The 13,832-nt window shown below is 43.9% G+C and overlaps 1 protein-coding gene across 3 annotated transcripts in view; it reads right to left on the bottom strand.

Moving 5' to 3' along the window:
* Positions 1-1,997, bottom strand: part of Gprk2 (G protein-coupled receptor kinase 2) — a 46,483-nt gene extending 44,486 nt beyond the window's left edge. For all 3 annotated transcript variants that reach the window (XM_084590951.1, XM_084590952.1, XM_084590953.1), the window contains exons 1-2: positions 1,860-1,997; positions 939-1,034 (exon numbers count right to left, since the gene is read on the bottom strand). In XM_084590951.1, coding sequence (XP_084447077.1) covers positions 939-1,034; positions 1,860-1,911 — 148 coding nt within the window. In that variant the 5' untranslated portion in view covers positions 1,912-1,997. The remainder of the gene's footprint in view (positions 1-938; positions 1,035-1,859) is intronic.
* Between the last annotated feature and the right edge of the window lie 11,835 nt (positions 1,998-13,832).

Here is a 13,832-nt window from a genome sequence, read left to right as displayed (position 1 = left end):
TGATACAGACTGAGAGCCGCATGGCAGATGAAAACACAAAAGGTGCAATGAAGCAATAATCTTTGAATTGTGCTAGATTAACAACGAAAATTAAAAGCCTTTTAGAAAGAAGAACCAGAGCTCAATATATTTCTTTTACAACCTGAAAGTGACCTACAAATTAGCTCCACTCTGTTAAAGAGCACAGGGGAAGGCACCAATGCTAATGTACAAGTGTTAAATAGCCATCAAATAATGCAGCCCATTCTAGATACATTACAATCGACTGAATTTCCTGCAGACCACACAAGATGAAAAATTCCTCAGGCAATCAAGCTGCAGTACTTTTTTTCCCGTGGCATGCAAAGTGGGGCTAGATGCCGTCATTTATAGATATGACTATCAGAAATACTGCAAAGTGCAATAAATGTAATGGCGCTGCACTAGAATGAATAGAACTGCACTGACATTAAGCGTTCATTTTTGTGGTAGCAAAGAAAAAGAGTACACAACCTAGTGGTTAACAGCAAGCTAATAAGCTCAGTCAGTGTCAAGAGGAATGGTGCTGTGGAAAATGAAGTGATTGTAAAATGTACCCACATGATCTGTACTACTACTAATAAAGAAGACACTGAAAATGATTCGAATTCAATCACTAGATAATGATAACGTTTCAGCTACAGCAGCAAAGAATTCAGCAAACATCTCCACATAATTATAGACTAGCATGAAACAATGAAACATTTCCATAACACGAAACCTGGCAACTTGAGCTATTTCTAATAACAAAATTGTCAAGTACTAACAAGTAAGATTAGTTAGCTGCTGCGCTTAAAACCTGCAAACAACTAACGCAGGATACCAGGTAACTGCTCACAAAAAAAAAAAAATGGCACATGCTGAGGAGCCCAGTGCCTTTGCTTCAGAGAATCAAAACGCGCCGATATAGAGTTGCTTACCAACTTTGTCCCTGAGATATACGCACTGTGAAATGTGCGGAAACTGCAGTATCTTCTTCCATTTTTTGCTCTTGCCTTTGTTTGAGTCTGCACCACCTGTCGGGTTAGAACACGCATCAGTTCTTGACAAAATTCAAACATGCAATCACGTGTGTGCGTCAGCATGTAGTGTTAATCTCCCCTCACAACAGCAGCGTGAACACAAATAACGGCACCAAAATAATATTCTTGTACACGCCTTGGGCGACACTGGCCGCTGCCAAGTGTGTCTGCTCCGCAGAATTGCGTCCGAGCGTTGGTGCACATCGGGCAAGAGGAAAAAAGCCGCCGGTGGATCCTCGAGATTCTTAGTAATGCGCCACCAAAGGTAGCGAGGTTTATGCTGCAGCAACATATGGAGAAAATATCCAGGCTCGCAGGCGCTAAAACCAAGAGGGTGCGCATTGTAGACTACATGGCGAGTCCCTGCGTGGAAACTACAGCGGCAGTTCAGGGCCGCCGAAATGGCCGGTCGCAGTTGAGCCTCGCTTTTTGGACGGCTACGCGGCGCACGAAGCACAGCGCCAGAAAACCAAATAGTTTGAGGCACTGGGCTTGAAGGTGCATTTCGAGCGACCGCCAGCGACGCGTTTCCAGCGCGCTGACTGGCGCCCGTAGATCACCGGGGCCACGCCGAGTAGCGCGATACTCGCTGGAGATTTCATTTGAGAAACTGCGCGAGCCAGCTGCGCCGCCGTGAACGAACAGCACGCGCCAGATCGTCGCACTCTTGGACTCTGATCACGAAGAAAGGCCCGGAGGCAAGCTGGCCGATGTCGGCACGAAAGGCGGCCCACTGCCGGCATTTCGCACCCAACCGCCACCCTCGCGAGCGAACGTGCAGATTGCATGCACCTGGCCTACGGAGACGAAAACACCAACCTTCCCTGGCCTTGAGGTAAACCGTGTTGGCGACAATATTCTCCAGTTCCATCAGTTCCAGCTTGAACGCAGTTTGGTCCAACGGCGGGTTCTTTATGGAACCCACCCCGTTTTTGTTCAGCCCTTAGTCGATGAGAATATTTCTACGGACTCGTACAGTAAACACATGCCCGAAGTTTGTAAATTTCCGTTTCACCTCGCTGAAAACTCTCCTGGTGCTCTGGTGGACTGCATTTTGGCTAGCTCCGGCTTTCCTCTCAGTACACCATTCCAGATCAAACTGAAATATAAATATCTATGAATAAATACTAGGTATAAATATAACAAGAAAATAACAGTCCTCCACGGAGCCTTGGGTGGGGTAAAATGGCGGTGAGCAGAGATGCGTCGGACAGCGAGGCTAGCCATTGGTCAGATTTTTACGTATTATTTATTGCTTTTTCAGTGCGCCCACTAGAAATAACAGGTAGTATCGGATAAAAACTGACGTTTATTATTTTTAGCGTTGTACATCTATGTTCACTCGTTTGCCGTATTCAGTGACAGCGTTCTTTAGAATGCACGTTTACAATAAAAGGTTAAAAGAGCGCAAACAACAGGAACGTATTCCGGTAGGAAAACTCGAATGATAGCATTTTCTTTTCTAGTGTATGCTTTTCCATTTCTTCATATCGCATGGTGAACAATGTGACGGACAACAAAGGTTTTATAGTGGAATGAACAATGTGGTCATGCTAAAACTTAGTGTAATTCTGAAATCGCCGCATTCGTCTGCTAAAATAGGCGATTTTCCGATAGCTCATAACCCTATGCGTTTACATTAATAGGTATGCTTGTTTTTCTGGAGTACCCCAGTTCTTGAACGCTTGTTGGCCGTATTCTTGTCAATGTTCTTGTCAACCCGGCGACATGCACTGATTCAGCGCTACTATAGTGCCTAGAATATACTCTAGGCACTATAGCGCTACGGTCACTTTGTAGGCGCGTGCGCTGACAATCTTACATGTGACATGGCCAGTTACTCGTTTTTACCGTGTTTGCTGTGATTGTGCGTTTATCGGCAAGCGCGATCTACAGAGAAGACCATAGCAGTGCATGTAGCGCACGCATCGCTCACAGTGTAGAGCGACCTACGTTATTTCTTATGTAACAACACCAGTTTTTCCTGCATTACCAAGCAGCTGGATGGATCCCTTTGAAACGCGGTAGTGGCAGTTGTTCCATCATGCTCGTTCTTTTTTTTTTTTTCTCTATATCCTAAATATTGCTGTAAATCCCTCGTCATTTCAGTTTCAAAACTTTTATTTATGCCACGAATCTTCTAATTGCTTTTTGCTAATTTGCACAACAGATTCGTTCACCCGACCAGCCTCTATAAGGTACTTACAGTGTATCTAGGGGAAGTGACTGTGCCTGCGTCGAGATCCAGATGGATACCATATCGTATTTGAGTTTAGTTGTTTCTGCGAATTTACCACGCATTGGAAATGTGTCATCTTGGTTAAATTTCTTTCTGTAGCCGTGTTCTAAGCCACCCAGTTTCAAAAGTAGGGCACTGCATGTATTAAGTTATCAAAGAAAGATTACTTCCTGATCTGCCTTTTCTAGTTTCGATATGTTTCTACACTCTGCTTCTTATCTATAAAATGTATCTAATTTTTACCTTCTGTATCTTTTACCTGCTGTTTAACGCCCTTTATTTCCCTGCCCTTGTGCTCTGCATACTTGGTTCTTTTACTAGTTCGGTTCCTCCATATTGAGTCAATGGTTCCTAGGTGTAGGTATTTAAATACTCTAGCTACATACCTGTTACTGTCCTTTTCCTCTGGCATTTTTCATATAATATTTTACATTGAGCTTCCTGTGCTTAGAAAGATGCCCAGCCCATATCACCCTGTACCGCCTTGTTTGTGGTTTTGCCGTGGGCACCTAGTGCTAATCGTCCAACAGCTCTGATTTATTTCTAACCACCACTGTACCTCTGCCTTTAGGTCCAAAACCGCATTGCCGAAAGTAGGCCTTGGCTCCATAATTCCTTTCCAAATACCCCTCAGCGCCTTATATCTGTTGTAACCCCACAATGCCCTATGTTTTATTATCCCGGCACCTCTTTCCCTTTTGTGATAACATACTGTTCATGCTTTTTCATGTATGCTAGTCCTTCATTTATCCATACCCTGAGGTATTTATATTCTGCCATTCTGGGTATTTGATGGTCTTGTATTTTAAGCGCGTGATCGGTTGAACCATTGAAAATCATCAGACCCGACTTAATTGTGCTAAAACTGAAGTCTAGAGTGTCCCCTTCATCTCCACAAGAATTAACTAGTGTTTGCAAGTCTTTCTGGCTATCTGCTAACTGTGCAATATATTCCGCATTCATTAAACTTAGGACGCACTGCTCTATGACTTTTCTACCTAATTTATATGATTGATTAAAACCCAGATTGCTCTCTTGTAGCCTTCTTTCCATGTGCAGCGTATATCCTTTCCCCTTATAAATCAAATTCATTTTACTCTGCTGCCAGCTGCCTGAAATTTGCTTATTCGTTATGACTGTTTTAAACCGTTTAACGTTTCCTTGCTTCTGGGATCAAGTGCATCAGCTTGATTGGAATTTCGTCAATCCCTGCGGATGTGCATTTAGCCTCTTTTCTGTTCAGATTGGTAAGTTCTAAGCTGCTTTCTAGCTTGTTGTCCTGTGTTGTTCCTTCATGCTGTGAGATTGCCCTTTCGTCACTCCTAAATGACTCATGTAGCATAGTAACAGCATCGATCTCCCTTAACATATTTTCACGATATCTAGAATTTATTCCTGATCTCTCAGATCCTTTTTACCTAGCCAACTTATGTGGTTCCAGAATTTTCTTGGTCTGGCTTTAGTTGCATTGCAGATCTCAACCGTTCAGCTATCGGTGGACTGCTTTATTTTGCTTTGGACGAAGGCCTGTACAACTAGTTTCTTTAGTCAATATGATTCCCACTTTTTCTCTACTTTTTCCTGACATAGCTGCACCTTCATTGCCTCTCAGAGTACTTTTGAAGCTACCTGTCATGGTTTGATGGCTTCCCTAATTTTCATTCCACTACCGTTGTGGCTTCCTCTTTCCATTCCTGCATTTTGCTGCTTTTACTTCCTTAATTTTTGTACTTATGAGTAGGCCTAGCTCATTTTAATCCCACTTTTCCACGGTACATTTATTTCTTCCTGGAGTTCAAGGCCTTATGAACTGTAGTGCCATCTATAAATGTCCTATAAAAGCTATGTACCACTGTTGCCCCGTGAAAAGCGCTTTTCTTTTTTACTTAGCTCTACTGTTGTTATGTCTAAGAAGTTTTGTTCCTGTCTTTTTCCAACAAATTTAGTTTATGCATTTAACAATACAGTCCAGCTCACTTATAACAAACTTGATCGTCACGCGGCATTTGTTCGTTGTATCCAAAGTTCGTAGTAAGTGGACCACCTATAATACGGGCAAAAAGAGCAAGCCAGACGAAAGTTAACTTTATTTTTGAAAAAAGTCCGTGATGCATGTCTGCTTCTTCAAAGCTGATCGCATCACTGCCGTTTCTAATTTTTCCAGCGCGGTAATATGTTCATCGCCAAGGCCTCTGCTGCACACGAGTTCCTTAAGCGACGCGATGTAACCGATCGCGGTTGAAGCGTTCACAGCAACCGGCGGTAGAACCACTTCAGCAGTGCGTCTTCAACGTCCGCATAGGTCGCCTTCCGAAGGCGCTTTCTAGTCATCGAGTCGGCATTCACGGTAGCACCAAGAATCTTTTCCTTGCCCTTAGCATAGTTGAAATGGTCGATTTCGACAGTCCGTACTACTTGACCAGTTCGCAGTTTTTTGCACCTTGAGCAAGTTCATTAACAATGGCCATCTTCGTTGCGATGTCGACAGCTTTCCTTTTAGCACCTGAAGAGGTCGGCGTACAGTCCTCCATCGCACCAGGCGCAAGTCAAGTCCTTGGGCTCGTGCGTTGAGGCAGCCTTCAACTCCCCGATCTGGGAAAGGCACGGATGCAGCAATGATGTCAACGCAGTGCCATCGCACAGAAAGAATCGACGGCGCAATGCCCTCGGCGTGGGTTGACAACGGAGCAACAAATGAAGAACTGTTTTGAGCCGGTAGAGCAGGCGCTTGACTTTCCGGATTGGCCGATGCAGATCACGTGGATTCATCACAGCGACGCGGGCGGCACCACTTTCTCTTTCGTCACCGCGCGCGCGCGCAATTTTTCTTTTTTTACTTTATTTTACCCGCAAAGGAGCGCCCAAGGACGCTTTGTGCGCTCTGTGTTCGCGTCGTGTCACGGGAACACAAAGTGCGCGAAATTCACCTGCCGCGGGTTCGCAGTCGAGCGAAACCGCGCCAAACACCGCCGGCTCGGTCAACCACGGGGGCCCGACAGCTTCTTGTTCGCTCTAACCGAGTGTTGAGGCCACAACAGTTCATTCTATGTGAGACACTGTGCCATTGCTCCAATATATATTTTGACGGTAGCACCGCCCCTGTTCGTATTAAGCGAGCGTTCATTATATCTGCGGCTGTTATAAGTGGGCCGGACTGTAATCTCAAATTGTAACTTAAGCACAGTTCATCATAATGATCGCAGGCGCCCCCATTATTCATAAACGCCACATTTCTTTACGTCCACGTTTCCTTCTGGAGCAGTAGCTTCACTACTTGAGGCCTTGGCCGTCTTCGGTGTGCGCTGCCCGTTACCTTCAATGCTCAGATAAGGTCAGACCTTCAGTATATGTTTGGAGAACCGCTGGATGGTCAGTGGTCAAGCCATTGCATAGGTCAAGGTCACTTCCAGATCAACCAAAATTTGGTCACGTGAGTGACTCTGGACTCGCTGAGCAGCCGAAACGCAGCGTTTACATGATAGGCCGTAGCGTCACGACCTCCTAAACCGAGCGGTGCCGCGCTGACACAAGTAGGCGGGAACGCCACGCGGCTGAATCGGTCGGTGCTGGTCTACCATGGTTTAGCCTGTCAAACACCAAAGAAATGCCCAACGACCATCATAACAAGACTTTGCTAGGCTAAACCATCTTTCTTTCTCTTCCCCCTTTTTTCTCTTTCATGTCTATATCTGAGTGTATATAGACATTCTGTTATTATTATTATTATTATTATTATTATTATTATTATTAGATTTGCGCGTGTTTATAATGGGCCCGGGGTATGTGTATATATATATATATATATATATATATATATATATATATATATATATATATATATATATATATATATATATATATATAAAGGCGCAGAAAGGGAAGCTTGGGGCAAACGGTGATTACGGCGCAGAAGTATGTTTGAACACAACCTAAAGGTAATACACACCCACTGATGGCAGGAAATAAACTGGAATAATTGCGGAATTGAGTGCGAGCGTTTGATGTCATACCTCCCGGCTCGTACACGGCTGCTTTTCTGGCAACTTATAATCAAAATCATAAAAAAATGCAACCTAAAAGAGAACACGTACATCTCTATGAATTTGTTAGTAATCTATTTTATTGTCAATTGTAAAAAATTACATAAAAAGTCTCAATAAGATTTCGAATCGTTGTTTCGCCGTTCCAAAACGCAGCTTTTATCAACTGAGCCACAGAAGCGACGAGAGCAGTAGGCTTTAATTGCGCTCTTCGTTGTAACAGGATTTTTGCTATCCATCGCCACGTTACTACAGTCACTGGGTTTTTGCCCTCGCTCGGTACCCAACTTCACCACTGCAGGAAGTGGTTCAAGTCCAGTGGCAGTGACAGAGGCGACTAACTGAGCGGATGAATGTGGTGCGGCGTGGTATAGGAGTGTAGTGTGGAGCCAGCTATTGCACCTCAAACTCCACCTGGGAGGGTGTGGCATCATCCTGTTCGTGCTTCTCTTCTCCCAGTCCTCTGTCTTTTGTTTGTTTGTTCTTTTTCTTCTTCCTTTCACTTTTGGCCTGCGCACCAGTTTTGGTGCCGACTTGTTTCAAAGGGTATGGCCTGAGCATCATCATCATCATTGGTCGAACTCGTGAAAACCGACGTCCACCAGTTGCAAAGGGCTTGACCACAGTCGGCTTGACCATGATGTCATCATCATCATCATACTAGAGTTACATGCTACCAAAGGCAGCTACTTTCGGTAGCATATACAGCAACTCTAGACCCTACTAGCGCGCTGGCGGCGCTGGTATCGAGGCGCCTTAGCCTAGACCCTACTAAAGTCCCTACTGTTGAGAAGACGGAATCATGGTGCAGCGCAAGCGCGTGGTAGAAGAGAAGGACGGTTAAGTCGGTCGTGTGCCTATATATTGTTACGTGGTGGCATGACAAGCGATGGAACATGGCGACACAACAGAAACAAAACGACGTGCTGACATGACGATGAAATATGCTTTAATGGCCAGTGGGCCAGGCGCGAGCGCTCCGCCCCGTGCTACTGCCCGCTTCGTCATCTTCGTAGCAATATATATATATATCGGGTCTTGTCTGTGAAGGGAATGGAGTGTTCCGTGTGAGTGGCTTCGATCGATCGCCACAGGTGCGCCGTTGTATTGCGCTTGCGACATTATTTTGCTATTGACCAATTTGCGGAAATCTGTTAGTAAAGTTCTCAGAAAGGCACATTTTCCAACCAAAAGGCCTCGCTCCTCGATATTTTTCGGTCGTTGTAGAAATGCTAAGGCGGTGTTCCTTAGGGCACATTCACACATGCGAATCGATTGCGGATGTTGCATGCTTGATATCTGTTGATTTGGTTGGTTTTAAAGCGCTCACAAAGCAGGGAGAGAGCAACATTTGTTTCCGGGCTAGTTGGTTCATGCTTTCAAAGTGGAATACCTCTAGCGCAACGCTGTCTGGTCCCCCTTATGTGTTGTGTTAGAAGTATTCCACTTGAAAGCAGGGAGAGTGCACAGGAAATCGGCAAAACAACTCACACGCGGGGATCGAGGCAAAGGAGAATCCGCTATCCCGGTCATTTTCTAAGCGTGTTATTAAATCATAGTATACTCTTTCGATGCCGTTCCAAGCTATCTGTCAAATGGCAACATTTTGGAGTTTACGCAGAAGGGGAACTTGATCTTTTCATTTCCATACAGAATGCGAGACGTCTCAGAACGAAGTTTTTGGGTTGGAAAACAGGTCTTGCGGAAAAGCTGACAAAGGAAGCTGCATAGTTCCATGTGTGAGCCTCGTCATTCAGCGTTTCGCACGCTGTTGTAGCTGTCCCATGACAACTCTTCGCATCTCCGTTTTGCTTTGGCGGAAGCATTTCGGTATTGCAAAAAAACCACCTGGAACAACTCGTTCGCCGTATGTGCACAGGAAGCTAGCGGAGCGTCTGTTCCGGCGATGCTCCGTGGTTTCAAATTTTGCCACCACACGAGATATGCAACGCTGCTGTCGTGCGGTGAAACTTGAGCTTGGGTTCCCTATCACACTCTTAAAATATATTTGCAGGAACAAACTCTGTGCTGCGGTGGACACTGCATATGCTGTGAACCTCCAAATCACCCAGCTAATTAACTAACAGCCACTAATTAACAATTTATCGCAATTGGATGGTTATTCTCTGTGAGGAGCTTGAAGCCGTGGACAAGACAGATGCATTTTGAAACTGAAAAAAAAAAATTATGGGGTTTAGGTATGGCTTGAGCCTAGTGATAGAGCGAAAGCTGAGTTTTGCAGTGATAGCCTGCTTAACACCCGCTTTTCAATTTTGCGGTGTTTTCATAATTTTTGAGCGCAGCTCTTTGGCGCCCATTCCTGCGTTTCGGGTCGTCGTCGCCGTTTTCCCTCCTGACCAGCTCCTCAGGCGGAGCAGTGCTAAAAAAAGCGTTTCGGGGTAGCTCGCCTGGAAACGCTGATTGGCCCAAAATTTGTTACACGTCATATATGACGTCACAACAACGTCAAGGGTCACGTGATAGTTTATGACGTCATGTCCGAATGTAGGGCGCACGTGTTTTCTCTAGACTGTCCCTGGATTCCCCATGCTTTTGAGAGCACCCGGCCAGACCTGGCGACACCCAGCCGATGGCTGTCGGCGGCAAGCCGCGAGGCCTAGCTGCGTGTGGTGCGGACACCGTGGAAACGGCAGCGACGTCAAATAATATATGTACGCTTCGAGCCGCGAAGAAGCTTCTGAAAGCTTGTCACACCGCACGAATTGCTGAGGAAATCACATTTTAATTGCTTTTCCTTTATCTAGATCTGTGTGAGACCTTTCGGCGACAAAAACAATCGAGGTTCGCCAACGCGGTTTGACCTGTTCGTAGGCTGGCCGAGCGAATTTTCCAATGACAACTGTACATCATGTTTGCGGTGATTCGGCTCTTCTACACATTTCTTATATTTGCAAAACGTTTCCTTGCAAAATAGCTTTCTCAGTGCGACGTCTTTCAGGCGCGGGCTCTCGGCAACGGTCGCTCGTCCCGTTGCCGCGCGTCCGATATAATTTGGTCTTTTTCTAAGCGAAATAGTTCATTATGAATTGTTTTAACCAGAAATGGGCTCAGTGACCCCTCTTATTGGCTAAAAGGGCCTAATTTCCTCACTCCAAACTAACGCGCCGGTGAATGTATATGATGCCGGCTGGCAACACCGCAGTGCCGGCACTATTATAAGCACATCCTGGCTGCAATAGCTAGCTATTCGATGACTGTAGGGGGCAAAAAAGGTTTAGGTTGGAATTGGGATGCTGGGAGTGATGTGTTCATTAGGAGAAAAAAATAACTAAATAAGCTGTAGTATTAAAGGATGACCTCTCATTGTTTGGTTACCCTGTTGCCAAAAACAATTAAGTGCCTGATGGATATCCTATTCTCATTAGGGCTATGATTATTATAATGCTATGTAAGTCATTTCACATTGATCAGGGCTTGTTTTAGATTAAGTTTAATAAAGCAAATCCCCATCTTGCACTTAGAGCATAATGCCTTCATACCTCAAATAAAGTTGGTGGAGCATATCATAAAGTCGCAATTAATACAACCAGGTTTCAGGACATTCAGCCTCAGGATTTCAGGCTAACAAGAAGAAATGTACATTGTTACTAATGCGGTCATGTTATATTTGGGTAACTAGGGGCATCATAAGATATGTACTTTCTAAGTAGTACAGAACTGTGCGTAGCCTTTAGAAAACATGAAAATATTGTAGTGTATATCACATGAAGAGTAATGGCATTGTATGTTTTGTAAGTGTTAGCATATGTTTGCTGTCAAATTGAGATCCATGTGATCCATGCATCGTTTAATGACTTAGTACTTGTTCTAATGCAACGCATGGACCATTTCAGCTTGTCATGCCTTCGCATGTCTAATACGTAATAAACAGCGCCTTACGTCTTCCGCATTTCTTTCATGGCAACAAGTTTTGCATCCGTCATATGTGTCAATTGTGATTGTTAACTGGACCTGTAGCCTGAAACAGACTGCTGACTGCCATCACAAATTTGTTTATTATATATTCAAACACTGCATTTATTTTTTTCATAAAAACATTGAAATGCTTCAATAACTTTCATTGCCTTGAGTAAATGTTTGTCATTCGTTACAGTGATTGCTTGCAGTCCAGAAATTCTTCACATTCTTATTTGGCTATACCTTACACTTGCAAACACATATAAAGTTATATATGTGCTACACTATTTTTCCTTCCATTTGGTATCTCTTTCACACAACCTCTGAGTTTAAAGACAGTTATTTATCAAAACCACTTGTGAATATATTCAAGTGAACACTTTTTTAATTGCACAATGATGGCATAATGCAACGAAGAATAAGTTAATGTGGCCCACCACTTCAGTTTGCAAAAGACTTATGAAAGAGAAAGGTAGCATGCACTATAGCCAATTTTTAACATCATTTTCTGGCCATATGCCACCTTTTATGCGACTAATATGTCAACAGCAAAAAAAAAAAAAACTTATACATTACTAAGATGTAGAGATGAGTAAAACGAGTATTTGCTGAATTTCAGGCTGTCCAGACGTTGTGGGATTGCTTTTCAGAATATAAAAAGGCATTTTTTTAGCATAAAGGAGGGGTTAGAAACCTTGCTGTCCCTATAGGGGTGTATGGACTGCACCGGGTGCAGTGCTCAGGGGAGTGTGGCTAGTAATGGGGGGGGGGGGGGGGGGGGGGGGAGAGGGTGAGAATGCAAAGAGAAATGAGTAGACACAGATGCTTTCTTAGAAAATGCAGTTAGCGAAATATATGCAAGACAATTCACATGCTGCAATACTGTGGGCCTTAAGTTTTTTTCCTCAAGAGAATGCTTTCTCTCTTTTGTTGCTGTAAGAGAAGGTTATTGTTAAAATGAGAGATACAAGTCAATCAATCATGAAATCAAACCTGACGACCCCCACTGTCACTCCGCTGCTGAAGACCACTTTGAGACTAAATTCTGTTAGCAAGGCATCACTGCTCATTGGTAACATTTTTATTTGCATGGAGGCTACAGTAGTCTGTGACTGCTTTTCTATGTTGCTTACACCTATAGCATGCAGTACCTGAAATAGTAAACGCTGCGCAACTTCATTTGCAGACAAAGCACCTATACCTTGCCAAAGTGGTGGCAAAGTTGGAGGATTTAAAGCCCTTTCTCAAAGATGAGTGTGGTCACAGTGTATAATGCTATTGAGCAGAAACTCGTAAAATCAAATGAGCTCAGAATATCAGTAGACAGGCCCTAGAAGTTAAAAAAGAGTATGGTAGGGGAATGTGTCTGAGGTTAGGGGTTTTCATTGCAGGAAGAAAATAAAAGGGGTGATGCTGGACTGCACTGGTAGATTTTATGCCAAGCTCTGCATTAAATCAAAAGCGATTTTAGAAGCTGTAGAACATATCTGGTCCTCTTGAAGTGAAGAGATTTTTTTATTGTACTGAGGAACTGCTCAAGCCTTAAAGTATGTATTCCGAAGCTTACATCCTTCTACGACAAGCTGTCTGATAGAGCACATTTCATCGAAATTCCTTGGCTGAGGAGACACCTCAAATTAAAGTGGCTAGCATTGGACTCGAAGAGGCCAACAGTTGGGCAGCATTGGAGTTCCCCGGATTGAGATTTTCTAGAGCCTCTCCCCAGCCTGCAGCTATTCCTAATATATGAGTGTCTGTTGTATCCTGTGAGAGGAGGAGGTTGTATCCTGTGAGGAGGAGGACCTATGATGGGTCAGTGCACGCTTTCAGATCTTGCATTATCATCTCTCGAAGGTGAGCTGGCAAAGAACATTGATTTTGACAAACCGAGTAGCAGCTTTGAAGCCTTAAAGACCGGAAAATGAAAATTTTGGCGTTTGGGTTGTTTGTTGTTTTTTTTTTATTTTTTATTTTTGCTTTATGCTCTTTAGATCAATACCCACTTTCAGAACAAGGTTTATATTATCCGAAATTAGTTGCTCAAAGCAAGATGACTTCAGTGTTTCCCACTTTTTGTACACAAGCCATTTCTATATTGTTTAATGAATCGATCGAGGGGTATGCTCACTATTTCGTTTGTGCGGCAGACTTAATTATGCGCTTGTCCCTCTGCAAACTTTGTCTTTTACAGCGTAGTCGTTGAAGGCCTCAATTATGACTGCTTGTTTTTGTAACTTCAGTTCTTTTCTGTGTGTTCGGGTTGTCCTTTCGCTATTAGCATGCTTACTTCTCAAATGGCATTTCTATGCCTATATTTGCATGTGAACGCTTAGTCTAACATCCTAGCTGGTTCGCATTTACTTTATTCTTTGTCACTGTGGCCGATGTAAGTGCAGTTGTCTTGTGCGTGTTCAAAGCTTTCAACAGTCCTTGTGAAGAGTTTGTGGAAGCATAAAAAGTATGAACTGCAATACAGCCAGTTCTCGAGGTTTTTGCTGGCACTGCGCTATGCCTGATGTAAATGAAATAGTCCACAGTGGCATCATGTTATAATCCTGGTCGCATCTGCCACTTTGCCACTTTCTAGTTACTGTG

The sequence above is a fragment of the Amblyomma maculatum genome, chromosome 1, assembly GCF_055883805.1.
Source record: "Amblyomma maculatum isolate TAMU_Amacu chromosome 1, ASM5588380v1, whole genome shotgun sequence".
Lineage (NCBI taxonomy): Eukaryota > Metazoa > Arthropoda > Arachnida > Ixodida > Ixodidae > Amblyomma > Amblyomma maculatum.
The sequence above is the reverse complement of the archived record's forward strand: the minus strand, read 5'-3'. Positions and strand labels throughout refer to the sequence as shown.